At 39.7% G+C, this 23,357-nt stretch overlaps 1 protein-coding gene across 16 annotated transcripts in view; it reads left to right on the top strand.

Moving 5' to 3' along the window:
- Nucleotides 1-23,357, top strand: part of PLCH2 (phospholipase C eta 2) — a 483,181-nt gene that overhangs the window by 416,219 nt on the left and 43,605 nt on the right. For 13 of the 16 annotated variants that reach the window (XM_072155952.1, XM_072155951.1, XM_072155948.1 and 10 more), the window contains 5 exons: nucleotides 2,536-2,694; nucleotides 5,016-5,051; nucleotides 20,442-20,534; nucleotides 21,679-21,779; nucleotides 21,852-21,952. In XM_072155952.1, coding sequence (XP_072012053.1) covers nucleotides 2,536-2,694; nucleotides 5,016-5,051; nucleotides 20,442-20,534; nucleotides 21,679-21,779; nucleotides 21,852-21,952 — 490 coding nt within the window. The remainder of the gene's footprint in view (nucleotides 1-2,535; nucleotides 2,695-5,015; nucleotides 5,052-20,441; nucleotides 20,535-21,678; nucleotides 21,780-21,851; nucleotides 21,953-23,357) is intronic. The other 3 variants (XM_072155961.1, XM_072155949.1, XM_072155947.1) reach the window with 1 other exon arrangement.

Raw genomic sequence — 23,357 nt, 5'->3', positions numbered from 1 at the left:
ACAGCTCTTTAATGCAAGTTACCGTTTAAAATATTAATCCGTCGACTCTGAAACTTTTTAGCTTGACCCATTATTCAAGGAGTGTTTTCTGAGACGATTTATGAAAATGTATTCACGACTTAGGAATAGACGGTTCTGCCTTTACCCTTTGTTGAAATTCTCCAGACACAAGTCATTTGATATTTCGTTCACAGCGAGAAACATTGACTGCGACATTTGGTCAAAGGTGGAAACTATGCAAAGTTTTCTGATTAGCTTCATCAACAGTCTACTCTAGGCATTCACTGAGTCAGTAAGAAAGGAATTACTATCATAGATTATAGAAAATGTGCAGTCAATGAGATTTTTTTTTTCTCTAAAAAGGGTTATCATTTATCATTTTGCTCCATTTATAGTTTGTCCGCTAATTAAGCCCATCATCCTGGTGGACCAAATTTTTGCTGCCCATACACTCCACTTTTACATATTGGCAAGGGGGAACTGCAGGAGATAAGCCACTTGTAATGGTTTCTACCAATGATTGATCACTGGCTTCAAATTTATTAAGAGCTCTCTTGGTAACCCCCTCCCCCACCTTTAAAAATAACTAGTCCTCTGAGAGAAGCAATCTGGCTGCTCTACAGTCCCATATGAGAAAATGCACATTCATTAGACTCTTTCATTCTTCTTTTACTCCATTGGTGACACTGTTCTAGTCCCATGCTGGTCCCTCATTACCAAACTCCAGCAATGATGTAGCATGTGGAATCATCCCCAATATAGCCAGAAACTGGTGGTATCTGTTATATGTCAACATAGAAGTCATCCCGGTTTAGGTCTCAACATAACATTTCTTGGCCCTGAAGAGGAGACCAAGAAAATATTTATTGGGGATTGTTAAGGGATATTTTAATTATTGTCCAGGGTTTCTCCTCATAGAACTTTTTTTCACCAGATTAGCATTTCTCTAGATGGGTCATTACAAAGCCCCGACATGGCAATTTTCTAAGATTTCATTTTTGACAGGAATGTCTTAATTTTTTCCATTTATGGGCATATCCTCCAATCATTAGGCGAATTAGAAATTAGGAAATTAGGCTGGCAAAGGACTACCCTAGAAATTTAGATCAACATCCCTGCCTCTGCTTACGACAGTATACCCATTTAAGAATAAAGTACTTTGACCAAACAGAAGAATCCATTCATAATCTTATGTAGTTACAAATCTTTGGAATATGAACCTGTGAGTGAAGAAAACTAGAGCCAGAACTAAGACTGTCCTCTCATTGCGATGAAAGGCCCACTGCTAAATATTAGCCAATATTATCTCCAACTCCTTTTACCTGTTAATAGGCACCAATTTTGCTACAGTTGAAATTTTCTCCTCTGCCATTCCTGAGAAAACTTGTTAGTTCCAACATTCCAATTTTTTTTTTTTACTTTCGGGTGGTGGTCGTAGGATGAAGCGAAGGGAAAACTTTGCATCTTGCACCAAATACAGGTTAAAATCCTTAATTTTATTGTGCATCCATCTTGAAGATTCAAGTACAGCACATATTGACCAAATTCTGCTGAAAAAAAAAATTGGCCTGCACATTTCAGACGTGTAAAACGCCCTTACTCATGGCACATCATGGTCGTGGGATGCCACCCAACTGAAAAATGAGAGCCTAAATAGCATAAAGTATATGGTGAAACTAATAATAAATAATTTTCTCCAGAACAATGAGGAATAAGGGAACAACTCCAACTGTATGAAGCACCTTTTTAAGGATGCAAAGAGCAGAAGGTGGTCAAAGGTCTTTTTCATAATGACCAAGGTGGAGGCAATAGGACAATAGCTGAAGGTCTTTGTGACTTCATTATAACTACCATAATTCTGAAGCAGTTGATAAATTTTACCTTGACCTTTTACTTAGATGTTCAAGGTAAACCTTTTTGTTTTTAATAAGAACAAGTAGTTCTTATTGTCTTTAAGATTCTCCTTCTGGTATTTGCTGTTACTTTAGAACATGAAGATTTTATTATCTGCCTGTAGGACGAACCTAGGAGCTAAGGCAAAGATCTCCGAGTGATAGTTTGAAATCCTTAAATTTAGAAATTGCTTTTACTCAGTCTCTGCCTCCTGTCCTCAACCTTTAATTATCTCCCATTAGCTAACACAAGAAAGAGACGTATTTCCATTTTTCAGTCGCTTTGTAAGAAGTTCCTCTGTCTAGACTGTGTGATGGAAATATTTAAAAATGTATGAACCCTTCACAAGTTGCTGTGAAGTCCCCAGGATTTTTCCAGCTAAATTTAATATTTGTGGATGTTTCATCTAATGAATTCATTACCGACCATTCAATGCTGACATCATTATCTCACATGGCAAGAAACCTTATGTGACTAGCTGCGGCCTGAGCCTGTGACGTTCCTGTTCTGCGCTGCATGCATGTGATAATGGTCATGGGTGCACTTGCTGATCACCGCTGTAGGTTCTATCTTTATTCGTATTAACTTCTATGCTTGCGAAAGTTCAGCCGAATGTTCACTCCTGTATCTCCATATCTATAGGCTTCCACAAATAGGAAGCAAGTGGAAAATATAGCGAAGAAGAGACTTGACTCATTGATGAAGGAATCCAAAATCCGGGACTGTGAGGATCCTAACAATTTTACAGTCACTACACTGCCACCCGCCGGGAAACTCATTCAGAAAGCAGAATTGAAGAAGGTGCAATGCTTTGTTTTCCACATTTCATTTTTTTGAAGGAATCTGTTCCATAGCATGTTGGAAACTCCTACCTTATTCTTTTAATATTTGTTTATATTCCAATTATTTGTCATCATGTGGACTTGTTACACTTGTTAGACTAAAGTAGGAAAGTTCGGGATGGAAATCAGAAGTTTAACAATATTGTGTAGTATTGTATGATTACCTAAATTAAGCTATTTGTTACATAACAATTCAAAGTCATTTTATTAAAATATAAAGACAAACTTACTGATGTGCAGATAATCTCCAATCACCACAAGTAGTAAGAAAGATTCAATTCACATGATGAACAAATTATTGCCCTATTTCTAACCTCCTAAATGACTGTTTCATGAAAGGGGAAATTGTAGCATTCAAAGGTAACCTACAGTATATATGTGATATTTTAATTAATAGAGGGTTTCAGCTTCTAGGAAAAATATTGTAGGTAGCATGATATAGAGCAGGAGGAGCTGAGCAGATTGTGCATACTGTCCTGTCTGAAGGCAGAGTGTTATACATAGAACAAGAGGGGCTGAGTGGATTGTACATAGTGTCCTATCTGAAGGCAGAGTGTTATACATAGAACAAGAGGGGCTGAGCGGATGTACATAGTGTCCTATCTGAAGGCAGAGTGTTATACATAGAACAAGAGGGGCTGAGCGGATGTACATAGTGTCCTATCTGAAGGCAGAGTGTTATACATAGAACAAGAGGGGCTGAGCGGATGTACATAGTGTCCTATCTGAAGGCAGAGTGTTATAGAACAAGAGGGGCTGAGGAAGCGACGGCGAAACGCGCGTCGGGGTGCTGTGGTGGTGGTCTGGGGCTAATCTGGTCTGAGGCACAGGTATACTACTTTGACATTGTGTCTGATTTGATATTGAGTTTATATTTTCTGTGCCCGGTATAGCCCTTATTTTCATACTTATGGATTGATGTTGTAAACTATTATGACGTGGTATTTTTTACTATGGTTAATAGACTGACCACCACCATGCTGTTTGTTTTTGTGGTTTTAATGTGTATGCTTTTAATGTCCAATTTTTGATTGTCTATATGAATTAATAAAGGTGTATATTTTGAATTTATTTTTGGTACTTGGAGTATGACGTGTGATCTCATATGTTTTTTGTTGGTATTTATAGATTGTGCATACTGTCCTGTCTGAAGGCAGAGTGTTATACATAAAACAAGAGGGGCTGAGTGGATTGTACATAGTGTCCTATCTGAAGGCAAAGTGTTTTAGAACAAGAGGGGCTGAGCAGATTGTACATAGTGTCCTATCTGAAGGCAGAGTGTTATACATAGAACAAGAGGGGCTGAGCGGATGTACATAGTGTCCTATCTGAAGGCAGAGTGTTATAGAACAAGAGGGGCTGAGCAGATTGTACATAGTGTCCTATCTGAAGGCAGAGTGTTATACATAAAACAAGAGGGGCTGAGTGGATTGTACATAGTGTCCTATCTGAAGGCAAAGTGTTTTAGAACAAGAGGGGCTGAGCAGATTGTACATAATGTCCTATCTGAAAGCAGAGTGTTATAGAACAAAAGGGGCTGAGCAGAATGTTCATGAATAAATTAATAAATAGATTCCTGGGGATGGATTCCATATAAATTGAGTTTTATGAATTTAAACCGAATCTACCACTAGGATGCAGTATTGTACTCAAGCAAACTCACTCTGGTGTGTGTCCCCGGAGACAGAATCTGTTCTTAATTTCTCTTCAAATGGCCTTGTTTTGCCACATCCATTTAATAGATTTCCTTTAGTGTTCTACTTCTTTTTGGCTTAGGGGTAAAGGTCCTTTTCATTGATTCACATTATTCCTTGTATAAGTGTGATAACCTGAAACGCCATAAATATAGGACTTTTCTTTATGAACATAATAGAAAGCAACATTAAATCCTGTTCCATAACACTATTCATCATTCTGCTCAGCTCTTCATGCTCTATATTACACCACCTGACGATCAGACACCTTGTTAAATATCCAGAATATGGGAATATCACCAGCATCGTGAAAGTGAGGATAAAATAAGCACCAATGGCCAGATACACTTGAGTTTCACTTTTTAGACCATGTTATCTGTAAATGGTTCTCCTTTTCTACATTTTAATCAGACATTGTGAGAACTGAATCTTTCCCTTGCAGAATAATAAAATTTTACTTTAGGGAATATATCCATCTACCTATCCATATCTGTGAATGCTACATTTGACCCTGTTTGCATAACTCCATGTATGTGTATGTATGTCTTTTATTTGTCTATATACTAATGGATTTCCTTTTTTACAGAAATGTAACTCTGGATCTGCAGTTGAGAGATCTACGGTAAGAAATAAAGTTTTTAGACGTTAGTTTTAGATTGGTGTGAGGTTTTGTTTTTTAATGGGAATAAGATGATTTCTGTATGTTAGTTTTTAGGGTAGTGTTCTCTTTCTATTGTAACTGACATGTACCATATTCCAGTCCCTTTCAATGAGAAGAAGGGGATAAGTTTATGTCAGGCTGTCTCTAGCATTGACTTCTCTCCAATGTATGATGGTTCTGCTCATCCGGGCCTACCAGTGGATTTACCTGTGAGCCAGTTCGCGCCTGAGATGCCACCTGTTGCACAGTTATTGTCAGCAAATCTCCCATTGCCTATTGATTCAAGAGTCCTTAGTATAATACAGGTCATAGCGGTATAATTCCTAGATATTACTACAGACTTGCCTCAGGACCCCTGCCACATTGCTAAGTGTCCAGGTCGATCTTTCAGTCCACTCTTGGGCCAATCTGACCCTATATACAATCGATCTGAAACATATACCTCAGGATTCCTTGTATTTCCAGTGTAATTTAGTAAATCCTAGATAATCTGGCAGGCGTCACGCTGGTGATATTCTGGATAACTGATGCTTTTCCTACTAATGTAATATTATTCATCATTTGGATATTTAGCATATATTAGATTGCTAAGCATATACCATCTGTGCCTGTATACCACCTGATACACATACACAGTACCTTTACATTACTCCTTAGCTTGCAGATACTTCCACCTCCACAACAATGTTATAGAGACTTCGTACAGAAACGGGCAGCTAATCCCTTGCAGCACTTTCGGTATATCTTCTTGCTGCATGGGTCAGAGACCGTACAATCACAGCTGTCTCTCTTTCTGTAATAGGGCCAGACATAGGTGGAGTGTCCAAATAACTTAAAATAACACATTATTTATAATTTGAAATGATCAGATGACACCATAATGGCTGACAAATATCATTTGAATTAGTTGGCAATATAGGAATTTTAGAAGGGGTTTAACAATTGCGGTCACAGTAGGGGCAACCGTGACCGGGCCTGGAAATGGAGGGGGCCCACAGTCTACCAGGTGTCAGACTGCAGGTCCATGAGAGGGGAAAAGAATCAATTGTTTGCATATAGAAAACACATACAATTGATGTTTGTGAGACATGTTATGTGCAATCTGCCTGCACAAATTCTATGAAGTCAAGATGCCAATGCCGCATCATACAGTGTGTGCAGGCAGAGCCCCTGCACCTGTCTCTGCCTGTGCTGCTTCTGGAAGACTAGGGAGAAGAGGGAAGCCACTGGGATCATGGGAAGTAAGTATTGAGTCTAATGATTTGTTTTATCTTTGAGGGACCCTTTGGGGACATTTTATTAGTGAAGGGAGGCTGCTAGACATTTCATTATTGAGGGGAGGCTTCGGTTGGACATTTCATTAGTGAGGGGAGGCGGCTTGGCCGTAAACTAACATGGGGTGCTGCTGGACATTTCAGAGGAGAGGCTGGTATATGAGTATTGTGCTGTGTGTGTATATGACTGTGTAGCATATATGTGTATTCTCAAATGTAATATGTAGCATAGGGATGGCAGTGAGAGTTTAGGAATATGAGGCTCTCAACCTTATATAATAATGCTGTAGGACCTTTTCGAGAAGGGGCTCCTTGTGTGACATTCGACCCCCAAAAACCGGAAATGCAGTCAGGCTTGACGATGGTCTTTTTCCATGGGGAAAAATATGGTATAATTTAGTTATACCCCTTAAGTGAACAGTCTGCAGAAGCATGTTGTAGAGAGGGAGGATCAGAACAGACTGTATAGATGTGTCCTATACAAAGTAGGAAGAGCTGAGGTGATTGTACAGTGTCTTATCTATATATTGTATTGTAAAGCAGGAAGACCAGAGCAGGTTGTACTGTACTGTGTCATATCCTCAGATGTCATTTCATGAGCAGATTGCACATAGTGTTCTATTCATGACAAGCGAAGCACATTGAAATATAATATTGTTGGGAAAAAATCTCCTTTAAATATTTATTTAAGACTGAAAATTTTAAGTTCAGGAGTCCATGGAGACGTCTTCCTAAGTAATTCACACACTATTTTTGTCTGAATGTTCATACAAATAGCAGAGTAGGACTGACCCAGTACACCAAATGTCAGATTGAGCAGAGATTTAGCTCAATACCTTACAAGCTTCACTGAATTGTTTCCAACAAAGCTAAATATCAATCTCTTCCGAAAATAGGACAGTGTACAATCTGCTCAGCTGCTCCTGCTCTATAACATGGTGCCTACAGTTAGGAAACTATGTACAATCTGCTTAGCTGCCTGCATTTTTTGGCATACAAACCAGTGTAAAATGTTCTTTTTTGTGGGACGAGATGACATTTTGAGTTTTACTATTTTTCAAACATTTTGATGACTTTTTATCAAATTTTGAGTTGCAAAATGGCGAAAAAGTGGTGATTCGGACACTATTTTACGTCAAACATTATATTTTGATAAATTGGCACTTTAGGGACGAAGCCATACTTAACATGTTTATTTTTTGCTTATTGTTATATCAGTTCTATGGACGTGGTTTTTTTTACATGTTTTAATTTTTTTTAAACTATGTTTAAATTAATTTTTGACTGTACTTTAACCTTAGGGCCGTATTTAACCATACAGCAGTATGGCAGTATATGGGGAATTTGCAGAAGACTTGTTAGTATGTCAATTTAACACATGTAATGATTCTATGAATCTACAGAAACGACAAGCTCCAGGCTATCAAATAGATGAATTGTTAGGACCGTAACTACAGCAGTAGCAACATGGTGCCCCCAGTGTCGGGGGGCCCGGCATGCTAACAGAAGCATTAAAGAATGAAGGATGTGCACCGTTATATCCATACTATACTGCACATTGTACCGCATCATATGTATATAGCATTGCACATCTTCCACAGTACACGGCATGAATCGTCAGCTCAGTTATATTCTATATATATTCTATATATTTTCGGGTCCTCATTCAGAAGTCTGCTATGGGGCACTGCTTCTCTTAGTTACACCCCTGTGGATCGTCATTCCCTGATGAAGTCATGGGCAGTGACAATCTCGCCAGTGCCAACACTGATCAATGGCGTTTCCAGTGAGTATTTGCTGCATAATGCTATAAATACCCCCTATGTTTGAAGAGGGGCGTGTCTTTGAGCCCTCCTCAGACATCCTTACTTCCACTGTGACGAATATCTTGATTGATGAATTAATTGAATACATTTAGAAATGCAGTAGAATCTGTAAATCTGTACAACTATCTCCTAGGTATCCTAGATAATGTATTTTCCTGCACAGCATACTGGGTATTGTAAATGCCTTAGAAAGGTCGGTCATAAATGTATCTGGCCACGGTGCAAAAGTAGCAAAGGATGAGAGGAGTTTGCAGTAATCACAGTCAATCTTAAAATATAATGAGACTTGGAGCAGAAGAGGTTTATAGCTAATTTAGCTAATTTGGTTTCTAGCTGTAATGGTTGTCATTTTCTTTTAATCATGATAAATGCTTTGTGTCTGCCCCATATTTTCCATAACAATTCGGCATTCTCCCTGCTCCTGCCGGTGGACTGGAGTGCGGTGATACGTGTAGCATTGTGGCAGCCTATAAACACGGTATCTCTTCACTCCAGCCTCTGCATTACACGCTCATCTGTGAATGAAGTAATGGCCGGATAAATAAAAGTTTCCAAATGATCAGAGAATGAAGAGTGGGAGGGAAAGGCATTGTCTAGAATCGGATTTCGCCTTATTTAGTGGTTATTTTTATTTAATGAGGCTTCCAAGTAGTCAATCTAAGAGCTTAAATCTAAAAGGGACTTTTTAAGGAATAATGTGAAATTTATATCTGTCAGGGAGGAGAAGAAAGTAGAGTAATGTCATGTTAATAAAGTGGTGGCCAATGAGAAGGCAGCTAGAAGTTTAAGAGAAGGACAGGATAGACGTTTGGCGCAACAAGTGGTACCAGCAAGTTGAGTGGACCTGCACAATTTTTGGAATATAAAAAGATTTGACCCATCATTGACGATCAATTAAAAGGGCAGGAGTTTTGGGGGAATGGGGCAATGAGGGAATTTCCACCCAATGGCATATTTTTTGCATTCACAACTCTGCTCTTCTATTCCATCTATTAAATAAAGCCTGATGGACCCATGTCTAGTCAGACGGGAAATGAAAGCACAATGAATCCATCAAATGGACCCGAACAGATCTGTTATATATATATATATATATATATATATATATATATATATATATATATATATATATATATATCTCTTTTTTTGACACGCACATAAGATGGATCATTCAAAAATAGAGCTTGGTGAGAGGTCTGCTGTACCGTGTAGTGATCGGATTTCACATACCGAACACTGTGTCAAGGACTGGGCGGTAAGTATCACAAACCGTTTTTGTTAGCTATATATAATAATTTTGATACCAAGATTATAGAAACTGTTTAAAGGGAAACTAAACCATCCACAGGTACTAACCTCTTAAATAGATCCACACAAGAGATGGGTCCAATGAGACTTATTGGACTAGGACTGATCTCTAGGTAAGTAGATATGTTTTTATTATGGACAGAGGATCGCTTGTTTTCTAGGGAATGGAATTGTTTTTCTTATATTCTAGAAACACATGATTCTTATTTAAAAAGACTTTATAAAAATCTGCAAATATTCCTACTCCATCATTGGAGTGTCAATTGGCTCCACCGGTTGCTAATATTTGCACAAACCCACTCTCTCCATGCTGTCTGGAAATCTCATGGATGCATGATCATACTTTCCTTGCGCATATGTGTGGCTCCGAAGTCATCGTCCTCCTCCAATGAAGCCAACACTTACAAGACTTGCCTTCACCGGCTGGATGTGGCGTGCATTTATTAACAGCCAGTAGAGCCAAGAGGGGCTCCATGATGTAGGCTGGAGCACTTCTGCCTCATTTGCATATTTTTAAGACTTTTTAAGTAGAATCCTGCGATCCTAGAATGTAAGAGAAACCTTCCATACCTTAGGAAACAAAACAAGGAGGTAAGTGAAGGCAGTTAATCTGATGGTAGGTGTCATTTAAGAAAGTAATTTTATGTGTAACCCCCAGCACTAGTGCAGAGGGGGGGGGGGGGGGGTATGAGGCTGAGTTGAAACTTTGGCAGTTCACTGTGTAATGGTAGACTATGGATATACATTCTGGCCATTAATGAGCCATGCTCCATAGTGATGTGGCCATTAAGGCATTGTGCTGATAAATCATAAAATTATTATTTAGTGACCAAATCATGTACTGTTAACATGATACTGTTACCAAATAATAATTTTTTTTATGAATTTTTGGCACATTGCCTTAACTGGGTGCGGCAGGCCATATCGAAACTACATCACAGCTGCGTCATGGCTGCACCGTATATATTTGTACCCTTAGTGACCTTCAGTTGTTTGTAGTTGACTCCCATCTACTTCAATGTATCTGATTTTTGCAGAAGGTTCAAATGCCTGTTTCATGGGTGTTGCATATTTTGCATGTATGATCTAGTAAATATTTTACTTCTGATTGTGTATTTAATATTTTAGCCTCAATTAATATATCCTATTGTTATGGTTTGAAATGGACCTCAAGAGGGGTTGTTGATTATAGGGTCCACCATATCATACTCGCCCTGGTAAATAATGGCAGTGGGCACTGGTAGAAATTGGTCACATGACCGCTGGCAGCAGGACTCAGGAATTGCTGTGATGTACAGTGTCCTGCCAGCCTCTGGTGGATGGTGGGGGCTGTGCATTCATTTCTGTTTGTGCGCCCCTTCCGTTATTAGCATAGTGGTTGGAGGGGTGGGTGGATGTAAATGGCACACCCTTCCAACCTCTAATATGGGTGTAGTTATCAAAGAGGAAACATGCAGACAGTAATAAATGACCAACCTTCTCCATCCACTGGAGCAAGGCACGGACATCACAGGAAGTCCAGAGTCCTGCTGCCAGCGACTAAAGGGGCCCACAACTCCCAGTGGATACAAGCAATCATTACCAGGGTTAATTATATGTATGACCCAATTAGCGTCTAATACTTACCCTGGTAAAGTTATGTAGTGGCCAACCCCTTGAAAGTCTGAAGTAACTTCTACTCTAGATCTGTTTTGACTCCTTGATCTGATGCCAAGTGGCAGAATAAAAACTAGTAAATGATTATTTTTACATGTTTATATCCATTTTACATAATCACCCACTGTTCTTAGTTGCTGCTGTCTGCCTTCTGATCACTTGGGGTATATAATGTTGCATATATAACTTCATGATTGATCAGTTGTACATCAAGAAGTTGGCTGTTCTTTCACTTGAAATGTCTCACAAATTTGCTCTTAAGAGACTCCACACACTAAATGAGTTGCAAATGAGATGCATTGCCCTGAGTGTTGTACTATGGACACCTCATGGCTTCATTCCAGGGACTTCCAAATTAGATCTGTCAGTATTTCTCTTGAGCTTATAGAACAGGAATGGAAGGGCTCTGCTCTGTCCTTGTAATGAGGCAAGAGTTAATATCGTCCGGGGTTGGCCGCCTTCGATTCAGTGAGGAGTATATTGATAAAGATGATTGCCATACAGCACATGTATTACTAGTGGATGAATTTCCAATTTTAGCCATTTAATTGCCATAAAGCCCTGAGGTTATCACATTATGCAGTGTTCTTAATATTGCAGAGCTGTGGTCTCCTGTCCAGCTGGAGGGATATTGGGCACATCTCCCACCTCTGAATTACCCTCACAGGGATTGAGTAGGAGATTCAAGCTGCAATTATTGAGGGGAATCTGCGAAATAGAACATCATTTGGCGACTCTGATGGCGCATCTGTATAATGAGATTCAGGCAGAACAAGCTGGATGCTGTTTCTGACAGAGATCTTTTCTCATCAGAAACTAATTGTGCACCCATGTATATCTGCAGAGTTGAGGCATTTGGGTTTACATTAGTTACATACTAATAACCAGAGATACCTTTAGGAACCTGGGGGTAGGGTTGGATTGGGCACTGGGTGCATTGGCCCCATATATTGATATTTTTCAATCGGTATCTGAGAGGTGAGGGACTCTGTTACATTATTCAAAATAGGACTCGGGGACATCAAGCTACGACTCTATCCGAAGTAACAAGTTTCTATCAGGTGTAGACTACAACCTTGGCGAGCGGGAGATCAACCTGTAAAAGATCTTTAGAACTATTTTGATTTTGGTAAGGTAAAAATTACATCTGTGCCATTAATTCCATTTATCTTTTATGTCTTGGGAGCAAAATAATTAAAATGATGGCGTGCCACTGAGCCCACTGGTCTCCATTGACGTATATTGACCATTGGCGGAGAGAAAAGTATTGCGAGCTAGGCCGCTCTTCCTAGCTGCCCTTAAGGGTCCTGAAGCTGTCTACCCCTTGCAAGTGGTCTTTTGATGGTTAAAATATTGATGACCTGTTCTTAGGTCATTAATATGAGATTGCATTTGATTTAGGTTTAAAATATATATATATTTGGCTTAAATATATACTGTAAATGCTAAATTTCTGGGAATTATTATACCCAATGCTGGATTTACCTTTTAGGCACCAGCTAATATGATAACAGGCAGCAGGTAATATACTCGGAGGTCTTCCTAGGAACATCAGGGCTTTCTAATGAACATACCTGTCCTAGTTTAGGAAATTAGAATCAGAAATGCCATTCCTCCTGTCAGTCTTAAGTTGAGAGGAAATATGTTCTAATTGCTGCTTGCCGTCACATCTACAATTAGAAGTCTGTGCTCCCTACGATTGTGCGTGATTATAAAGAACATCTGGGTGGTGGATTTAGACTCTTCTGTAGCAGGAGAATAAAAAGATAAAGCTGAAACAGATGCCTGGGAGTTAATGAAAGCCAAGTGGAGATTCTATCATTCAGATATTGAAGTACAAGACTTGTCTCCCCTGTACGGTTTAATCCTTATGTCGAAAGGAAATATCTGTTATGAAAACTATTCCTAATAATGGTAGATAAAATGTACTTGTACAGGCGGTCCCCTACTTAAGAACACTCGACTTACATACAACCCCTAGTTACAAACGGACCACTGGATATTGGTAATTTATTGTACCTTAGTCCTAGGCTACAATGATCAGCTATAACAGTTATCACTGGTGTCTGTAATGAAGCTTTATTGTTAATCCTGATTCTTATGACAACCCAACATTTTTAAAATCCAATTGTCACAGAGATCAAAAAAGTTCTCCCTGGGATTACAATGATAAAATATACATTTCCGACTTACATACAAATTCAACTTAAGAAGTACTGCCTGTACTCCGGTGCCCTCTTATGGGAGGACTCTTACTGCTCCGGGGATTCACTCCTAGATCCTCATCTAACCCTTTAGATCCATTCACAGTTTAGAAATTTCTCTATCTTCTTCCTAATTAACCAGCAATTTACCATGGTCTATCATCTTACAGAATGAAGCTGCACACCTGTCGTTGTTTCTTCAAACCTCCTAGCACAAGTAATCCGTATCATTCACTAACAGGACCACCTGCTTGTATTAGTGCCAAGGCTGATGTACACTGTGCAGTAAACTGTGTAATCTACTTCATTAAGTAATAGCTTTTTTGTGTCTTTTTTCTGCTCTTTCTCCTGCAGTGAGCAGTGCATCTAAAAGCACCGAGAGCTTTGTTGACCTCCGAAGCAAAAAAGGAGGCCAATGATTAACTCTTCTATACCTAAAGGACATTAGACTATCCAGGGAATCTCTGTAAAGAGTCATGTAATTCAACACCGTATCAGGTTTCTGTATCTCTCAGCTGTCAGTGGATACAGGGCATTGATTTACACAAACTGCTTAAATAAGGAGTAAGGACAGAGGAAAATGAAGGACACAGGAACACATTTATTCACTAAAGTTTATTACACAGTTAAATATTATCATGTGCAGCTAAAGGTTCACTATAGCGACCTATAAATTTAAAATGCGATGTTTTATTTATGTACCATATTTTCTCTTGTCACTGTTATTGGATCTAGCAGAATGAGTTTGAAGCCAGGATTGGCCTCACCTAAAATCTACTGTAAGGAGTTGTGTTACAATAGACATTCTGACGGCTGGGATCCTCCTGACCTTCCAGTACATTCCCACTGTCACTTCATTCCATATGGGGCACTTCATAAGGCTTTTGCCTCCCCCCATTCTTGTGATTGCTTTGGGGTCCTAGTGGGTCTGAATCCCTAGTGCACGCAATCATTTCTTCTTTTTAATTGCTTTTGCTTACTAAAAAATGTTCCCTTTGTTGTCCATCTATGAGTATAATTTTTGAATAAGTTATAAATGATTGGGGTTCCGACAACGGAGATAGTTGGTCATGCAGTTGTACTGTATTTGCCTTCTGTAGAAATGAACGATCTGTTCAGAGGGGTACAACGATCTACTGTTCTCAGGAGCAGTGGGGTTACAAGCGATTGAACCAGTACCTAAACCTGTCTAACGAGCACTGCTACAGCCATAAGTGTAAGAATAGATATATTTTTATATATTCTATGGGAAAGATTCATCTTTGAATCTTTGCATTGTGAACCGGCATATGATGCATCCCCCCAATACAATGTCACATAGATTTGTGCTATTGCTGGCAACCAGTGGCGTAACTTGAAGCTGATGGGTCCTAGTGCAAAGTCTGTACCAGGCCCCGACTATAATGTATGGTTTATAGTACTAGTCTTTTCATATGAGAAAGTAAGACCTTATGGGCCCCCTAAGCCTCTTGGGCCCGGGTGCGACTGCAACCTCTGTACCCCCTCAAGTTACACCCCTGCTGGCAACCTTGAACGGCTAGATGTAGTGACTGTGCAAGCATAGGGCAGAATCAACGGCTCACTCTGCCACCGACCCTGCACCCTTCATGGCCCTCTACACCCAATTGGTAAAAAAAAGCTGGAGTACAAGTCCTGATAAATGTCCATGGATGATATGGTAGTTTCACAAAAGATTTACACTTATATCTCTGTCTGACAGATCTGACAAGTGAAAACATTTAAACAAAGTTTGTTTTTCATTATTCATAAGTTCTATTACAGCAAAACGTTCCCTGATAGACGGGAGCATGGATCGTTCATGCATTATTTATAGAGAATGAAATCTCTAGGAATGTTTTGGCAAAGCTCTTTTAAATTGACATCATTTTTGCTCTGCACCAACCTCTGGATCCCACTGCCTAAAAAAAAATCACATTTAGTTTTATGTTTTAGTGTTGGAGTGCCAGAAAGCTGATATAACTCTTAATATCAAGTCATTTTAAGTAGTGAATAATTTAGCATTATATGTCAAGATATAAGTTAGCCATGTCAAACAATAGATTTCCTTCTTTCATTTCCCAACAGGCCCCTGCAATACAAAATTTGATTCTTTGCCATGTTAATATGGACAACTAATTATATTTCCCTGGCCAGGCTCCTCTTCATCTTAATCCTGCGCTGTCCATTGCTAGTCTTGACACGCCGGGATCACTTAGAAAAGAAACTTGTAATTAGCAGCACAGAGCGCAGGAAAAGATGTCCGGTGCTCCGGGCTGCTAATTATGCACACCCTTGCACCTTCTTCTCCCATCTAAACTTTTGGTTTTATCCCAGCATGCACATAGTACATGTGAATCGACTTCATAAATCTGTTAGAATGCATAAGTGATAAATGGAGTAGATTAGAAAAAGTTGTAAAAAAACACAAATATTATGGAAATGGACTGATTTGACAACCCTGCAATATATATGTCAGAAAACTTTAATGATGCTTTCCTCTCCAAAGGTTCTAGCTCAATTTGTTCATTTTCAACAAGTTAGGGCTAACGTTGGGGTTAACTGTAACCCTAGAAAAAAAAATTTGGTCAAGCAAATCAAAAATAAATTCGATTTAATTTATAAAATCAATGGGGGGCATTTGCCACAGCCTGTACACTAGTTTTTTGGCACATTCCCGTTCCTGCCCACTTGTTATTGGCTGCTTAAACCTGAACGCCCTCTGGTAATAGCGCATCCAGAGTCTCCTGATGTATTGTGTTGTGTTGTCAGTAGGGTGGAGTTTCATCATGAAAAATCTCCTCAAATGAATCTATCTAATGACTACCCAAGAATTCCTTTATCCCAGAAGTTTCTGTAAAAGTGAATCGACCAGAACACACATTATTATTTATTATTATTATTATTATTATTATTATTATTATTATTTAATATTATTCATACACAATGTCTTACTCACCCATCAGAGCACCAGCAGAAAACAACCCAATTTGGAGTCTTCTAAAGCCTAATTCCTGGAGATAATAATAAGAGTGGGCGGCCAAATTAATTTTCTCTTATGGGCCTAAGCAGTAGTGGATTATAATACAGGCAGTATTGGCGGTAGCCCAGGCCCAAGCTTTCCAGGGGACCCATGACCACCCAAACCACACACCAAATTGTTTACTGAGAAGGACCTTCACACATGAAATCTTCATATATCTGTTACTGCTCTCAATACACATGTACACAAGAGGCATTTCAAAGCTGTAGTACCATATGTGGGAAGTGGGCTATAATATTCATACAGCCCCGGACCCATGGCAGTCCTAATCCGCCCCTGGGCTTTATTCTGCTCAGAAACGTATTTATAGACGCATGCATACCATCCGCACACACGTGCCCTCACAGATGCTCTAAGTGTTAGACTAGCTCAATATCCACAACTATCTTCATTACAGTAAGGGTTAATGTTAAGGGCTAAAAATGGTTCCATTAAAAAAAAAAGTCTTTCTACTTGGCCTGACACAAGCTTTATTACACATTCAGGCCGCGACGATGTCGTTTCGGTGAAATCGGAACACATTACATCGCCAATTACCACTCCCAGCAGACACAATGTAAGAAAAGAGGAAAAGAAAACAAAGTCCCCCCCCCCCCCCCCATACGGGCAGAATGCACTAGACAAGGCTAATTGCAATTGCTTGCTATAAATGACTTGAGCCCAACAAATAAGCAGCAAGCGGTAATAAAATACTCACATGGGCTTTATCAATCATAGCCTAGACATCTCATCTACCCTGCTTCCACGTCCCCCAATCTTATCCTCATTAGCAATTAAGCTGCTTATTATGAAGCTGAATTTCCATGTTAGATTGTAAGAGTAGCTCTTCTCATTAGATCTGACCAGGCTGTGGGGACTGTGCATATATTACATAGCCGGCTTCAGAACTTGCTGAAAAAAAGATGCTATGATGCTTGGTTTCAGTCTTTTTGGATGTTGTTTTTGGAAAGTCTTAAGCAGACCTTTATTTTAGAGGACTGTCTTTTATAGGGAGGAACTAGTAACTTCTGGTGGCATGTTTACTTGGGGATAGAATTGGGGGTCAATGGCATGGGAAGTGATAGAAACTGCAAACTCCTGAATTCAGCTAGGAGTCCACCACCCTATTTTCTATGTGTCATGCATTGACCTGACAGTGCCCATAACAGTGGCAGAGTATTAGACTGACCTGCCTTCATATGAGAAGGTGTACAGTGGCAGAAGTAGATTGCTTAAAGGGGTATTCTCATCTGGACACTTACATTCAGTTTCATTAATCTGCCATATATAAACATTTCTTCAATTGGATGTTATTAAAAAAAATTATCCAGTGTGAAGATAATTTCTCATAAATGTAACCATGTTGTCCCTTAGAAACGAGATAGCTTCCTCGGATACGACCACGTCTGATAGATTGAGTGCACAAAGAAACAAAAGGTTATTGTATATAAAATGTCCGGGAGTTACTACATGTCGCACAGCCATCCTGTGGTAGTGATTGCTGGATCCTAATGGTCCTGCAGGACTCTATAGCGCATGTCTGGCCACCGCTGCCAGAGTGTGATGTGGTTCGTATCCGAGGAAAGTATCTTGTTTCTAAGGGACAGAATAACTACATTTATGAGAAATTATCTTCACACAGGAACATTTTTTTTAATAACATCCAATTGAAGAAATGTTTACATATGGCAAATAAATTTAATTAAATTAAGGGTTAGCTGTTAGCTATTCAGTCAATTATGGCTGCTAGTCATAGAAGCGGCAGAGAAAGCACAGCAGCATCTTCAAAACATCTCATCTCTGCATTGAAAAATAAATGCAGAGAAGAAGGTTAAAAAATGATGGTGTAACAATAAGGTGTAATAATCTCTGGAAAGAGGAACTACCAGAAATACAAAGAGTTGGGGGGAAAAAAAAAACCTACCAAAGATGATCTGTTGGAAAACCTAAAAACAAGGGCATAGCTACAGAGATAGCAACTGATAAGGGGCCCACAGTATCAGGGGGCCCCAGCATGTGACCCGCCACACTAAAGAATGGAGGAGGCGCACCATTATTTATATTATATTTGTATATGGTATTGTATGTTTGAGTGTATGCTGTATGTGTGTATATATTGTATGAATGTGTGTTAATAATGGTGTGTATACACTATATGTGTTATAATATGTGTGTAAATACAAAATATCTGTGTATTTGTTGTATTTATACTGTATGTATGTGTATAAATGTATATATCAGTGCATAAATGTGTACGCATAAGTGTATGAATGTGTATATTAGGGCTCATGCACACTAATGTATGCCCGCCCTGCTGCAGCCCCGCGGGCACACATTTGCGCACAGGAGAGGAGGAGGGGGTGAGCGCTACTCGCCCCCTCCCCTCTCCACAGGAAATAGTAGCCGCATGGCCGTCTATATAGCCAAAGATAGAGCAGGCTCTATCTTTTTGTGGTTATGGCTTGGAACGGTGAGTATTTGTTCTGCTCACATGCCCCCTTGATGATCGTGTGCATGAGCCCTTAATGTGTGTGTCTTTGTTTTAACTTCTGACTGTCTCTCCTAGTTACACCGCTGCCCATAATCACACCATGTGGCTCCTATGGAGCTCTTATAGAAAGGTTGGCTTCATCTTATTCTATTGGTGAGAATTTCCCCTCTATAAGGTTATATATGTACATGAAGGTTGTTCTCATCTTCTGTTCTACCTTTTTTTGGTGCACTGACACATAATTTCAATACCCCCATGCACATGAATGTACAGTATTTTTCATGGATTCATGTGGAGACGCTAGAAAACTCAGAGCCGGTCCATAGTTTTTATGGACAGGCGATTTGGCAACCGTTGGCAGGCGGTCGACAAAAACAAGCCATGGATTTGTGGTATGAGAACAAAATAGCCTAAAAAATATAACCTTCATGAACAAAGGCAGTTGAGTAACTTGAAGCTGAAGGGCCCCAGTGCAAAGTTTGTGCCAGGCCCCCAACTATAATGTATGGATTTTAGTACTAGTCTTCTCATATGGGAAAATGACACCTAATGGGCCCCCTAAGCTTCTTGGACCCTCTGCACCCCCTCAAGTTATGCCCCTGAACAAAGGTCTATGGAACATCCTAGGGATGGGAGAAAACCACATGCATCCTCTTATTTTAGGGGGTTAGGCATGTGGTGGTCAATGCAGATGGTGAAAATCTGGAAAATTTGGCCTCTCTAGGGTGGGGTTTGCCTGAAGCCTGACCCATTTCTAGAACCAACCATCTGAAATTACAGTTTTGTCATTTAGAGTTGATGTCGACCAGAACAGCAGTTCATATCGTTGTTTTATTCCTACTTTTATCTCTCACTATATGTTACTTCTACAGTTTTTATAAATTTTCACTTATTTCTTTGCTTAATTATCTTCCCAATGTGTAAACTCTCTTACATTGTGTTTTTCATCATGGGATACGATTGGAAACTGAGTTACAGAAGTGCTTCCAGCCTTTTTAATAACCATGTCCTGTCCTGTCGATCCCATTTCACCTTTTAGGCCATACATGGCCCTATAGATAGATAGTAATGACATTACTTTGCATGGTAGCTGCCTGATAATTGGATATTGATGCCAGTGTGAAGAGTATACAAATATTACAGTATTATATAATAGAACATCCTCTGCTGCTGCCAATAATTGTAATCCAACTTTGCAGGGGAAATAACTTGGAACAATTCTGTGTCTTTCGTTGATGTACAGAGAGGAGGGTTTGGTTTGTTAAGTCACAGCGCACCCTAGTGGCAGACTATAGAATGGACACTAATATTCTCTGAATTTTATAATAGCCATTGGATTGACCTAAAGCACCTGCTGGATTTAGTCAAGCCTGCCAGTATTATTTCATATATCTTGACCTCAGGTTCTTCATTTCATTGCAGAATACCAAATATAATTGTGTGGTGGTCTCTCTTTTATGGCTTCTGAATCAGATCATGAGTAGAGTTGAACAAATTTGAAACATTTGAAACATTTTTTCTGAATAAAATTAACTTAAAAATACACCCTAATGTTTCCATATTGACACTGCAGAGCAAGACAGAAGAGGAGACCGAGTCAGGAGAAGAACCAAGCCCCAACAAACGTCACAGCCGCTCCTTGATGGGAAGCTTCTCCAAGCGCAAGGTGAGTGGGACACATCAGATGCTGAATCTTAATCTCTGTGTCCTGGAGACAAAGACTTGTCACTTTGTGTCTTGTGATATTTTTGGTTTCCTATTAGATAACTAGAAAACATTTGAACTCTTGTTCCCGTTTTAAAGCGGCAATTTCCTGGGACCGGATGTAAAAGTTGTAATCGTATAAGTCCTTCTCTGAGCCTCGTTATAGATGAACTTGCATTTAAAGGATATGTTCACTTTAACAACCAGATTTTCTGACTCTGCACCTTAAAAAAAAAAAAAAAAAACCTCCCCTGCATCTTGTGTCTATGGCTCCCTAAGTAGATTTTTGGTGTTTTCACAGTTCCGAAATCCAGAACCTACACACTGTATGGTAGAAGCAGATGGCTCTGTACAGCAGTGCCCGGAAATCACATCACATATACAGTTTCCCCATAGTGGACAGAACCTCCTCCTTCCAGCATTATCCAGTGTATTGGTTCCATCCAGAACACTTATTTTTTTTTTTTTACATTTTGACACTTAATGCCCAATTATAGTAATGGTACAGAATGGGTCACATATTCAGCATTCACAGTTGTAGTCATAGTCCAGTGCAGGATGATATTATTAGTAGTCTTCAGTCCCATGTATGCAGGACAAGAATACTAAGCGCACCGGATTATAAGGATGAATGACCAGCAGGTGGCAGACCTGTGCACAGTTCAAGGCAGCTGGACTATAAGGCGCACCTTTGATTTCTGAGAAAATCAAATGATTTTTCGTGTGCCTTATACGCAGGATAATACATATTGCTGTGCTTATATATGCAAGTGTATCAATGCAGTGGGGCTGAAAACTCTTAGTGGGGCCCCCCCATATTATGATCAACATCTAGTTGGAACAGCTGTTTTTGCAAGTTCCCTGTGGTTGCACAATTGCATTTTATATGCCCATCAGTTTATGGGGGAGCAGCCTAAGAAGTTAACTTGGTAAATAAATCACTACATCTTCCCTCATTGGCCAGAAAGCTATTCATACAACTTTCATTCCTGAAAGGTAAAATAATAGTATTTTTCCATCAATCCTGAAAAAAATGATAGTAAATAGAAGAATAAATAAGAGTACACTATGTGTTATAGTGAGATTTCTTTCTCTTTTGCCTTCAGAAAAAAGGTGCCCGGATTAAAAAGAGCTCGAGCTTAGAAGAAGCCGACGACAGTCTTGAGCGGCAAGGAAGCATCGCTAGAGCCTCTGTACATTACAGCAGGTATTATGTTGTTTCTGTTGTCTTTTATAAACTCAGATTTGATCTACTTTACTAAGCCTTGTATTTATTCAGTAGAATAAACCGACAGAAGAAGACCATGAAACTCTCCAGAGCATTGTCCGATCTAGTGAAATATACAAAGTCAGTGGGTATCCACGATGTGGAAACGGAAAGTAAGTGCAAGTGATGGCATTTCTTATGTGACAATTGGAGTTTGTGTTTTATTCTATTCTGTTTTGTAAGACAAATCCTGTTAATACACTCATGTGCGTCATAAGGGCTATCCGTTTATAACCCCCTTCGTAGGCCATTTTCAAAAGCCTTTTGTCTCTGAATGAGTTTAGACCAATAAACTCCTTGCACTTAAGGGATTTACCAGTACAAACATGGATCAACTGAACTGAAAAGTACTTCGGGGTTTGGCCCGGTTAATCCTACACATAATGGGGCAGATTTACTTACCCGCGATCCAGCAGCAGGTTCTCCAACGCTGCTTCGGGTCCGGCCGGGATTCACTAAGGTCCGTGCGCCGATATCCACTAGGTGTCGCTGCTGCGCCGAGGTCCGCTGGAGTTCACCTTCTGGAAAGTGCGTGTCAAGCGACACTTTTTTTTTTTTAAATACCGCAATGTTTCCGAATCTGTCAGGTTTTCCGACGGCCACGCCCCCCGATTTCCATCACATGCATGACGGCGCCGAAACGCCACAATCAGATCGCGTGCGCCAAAAACCCGGGTCAATTCAGCGCAAATTGGAGAAATTCGGGAAACCCGGCGAAAAAAAGGGATTTGGGCCCTTAGTAAATGACCCCCAATGTGTTTGTTGTACCGAACTGGCTTTAGGGCAATGGGTTTAACTGTAGTGGTAACCATATTATAATCTAATACTATAGATGAATGGCTAGCAGTAGTGAGGATAGGCTCTGCCCTCGCAATAACCCAATAATCAAAATTCAGATTTTTCTAGTGATTTGTAATAGACACTATCTCTAAAAGAGTTAATGCAGAGTTAATATTCTAGCCAGAGCTTCCAGCTAATATCTCTTCTGTCATAGTATATTATGTTTCCTGTAACCTCCTGTGTAATGTCCTTGTATTTCCCTTACACTTTGTGATAAATCTGACAACAATGACTTTCTACTAAGAACCCATTTTTAGGAAAAGCTTTCATGTCGCATAAAGTATAAATTTAGAGATTAAATAAGTTTGAGTATAAAAACTCCACACGGACCAACAGGACACAGCCATTCCGTTAACATTGGGTGTAGACTGAGGATGGGTATGCATACAGAGTCAAGCTCGGAGGCTAGACGTTTTGTATTAAAGGAAATCAACCACGAACATTAAAAAAAAAAACTACAAATTCTCACCTCCGCATGTTGATCTCGGAGCTGTCTTTCGCTAGTCTTGACACGCTGGGATCGCCTAGAAAACAAAGTTCTAATTAGCAGCACGGAGCACAAGATGGAGAGTGAGGTGATGTCTCATAAGGGGTATGAATTTGCGGCTCTCCCATGATGTCACCTTTCTCTCCCATGCTCCGTTCATGGGAGGGAGATGTGCAGGGGTGTGAATAATT

Source organism: Engystomops pustulosus, chromosome 6 (genome assembly GCF_040894005.1).
Source record: "Engystomops pustulosus chromosome 6, aEngPut4.maternal, whole genome shotgun sequence".
In the NCBI taxonomy this organism is placed as follows: Eukaryota; Metazoa; Chordata; class Amphibia; order Anura; family Leptodactylidae; genus Engystomops; species Engystomops pustulosus.
The sequence above is the reverse complement of the archived record's forward strand: the minus strand, read 5'-3'. Positions and strand labels throughout refer to the sequence as shown.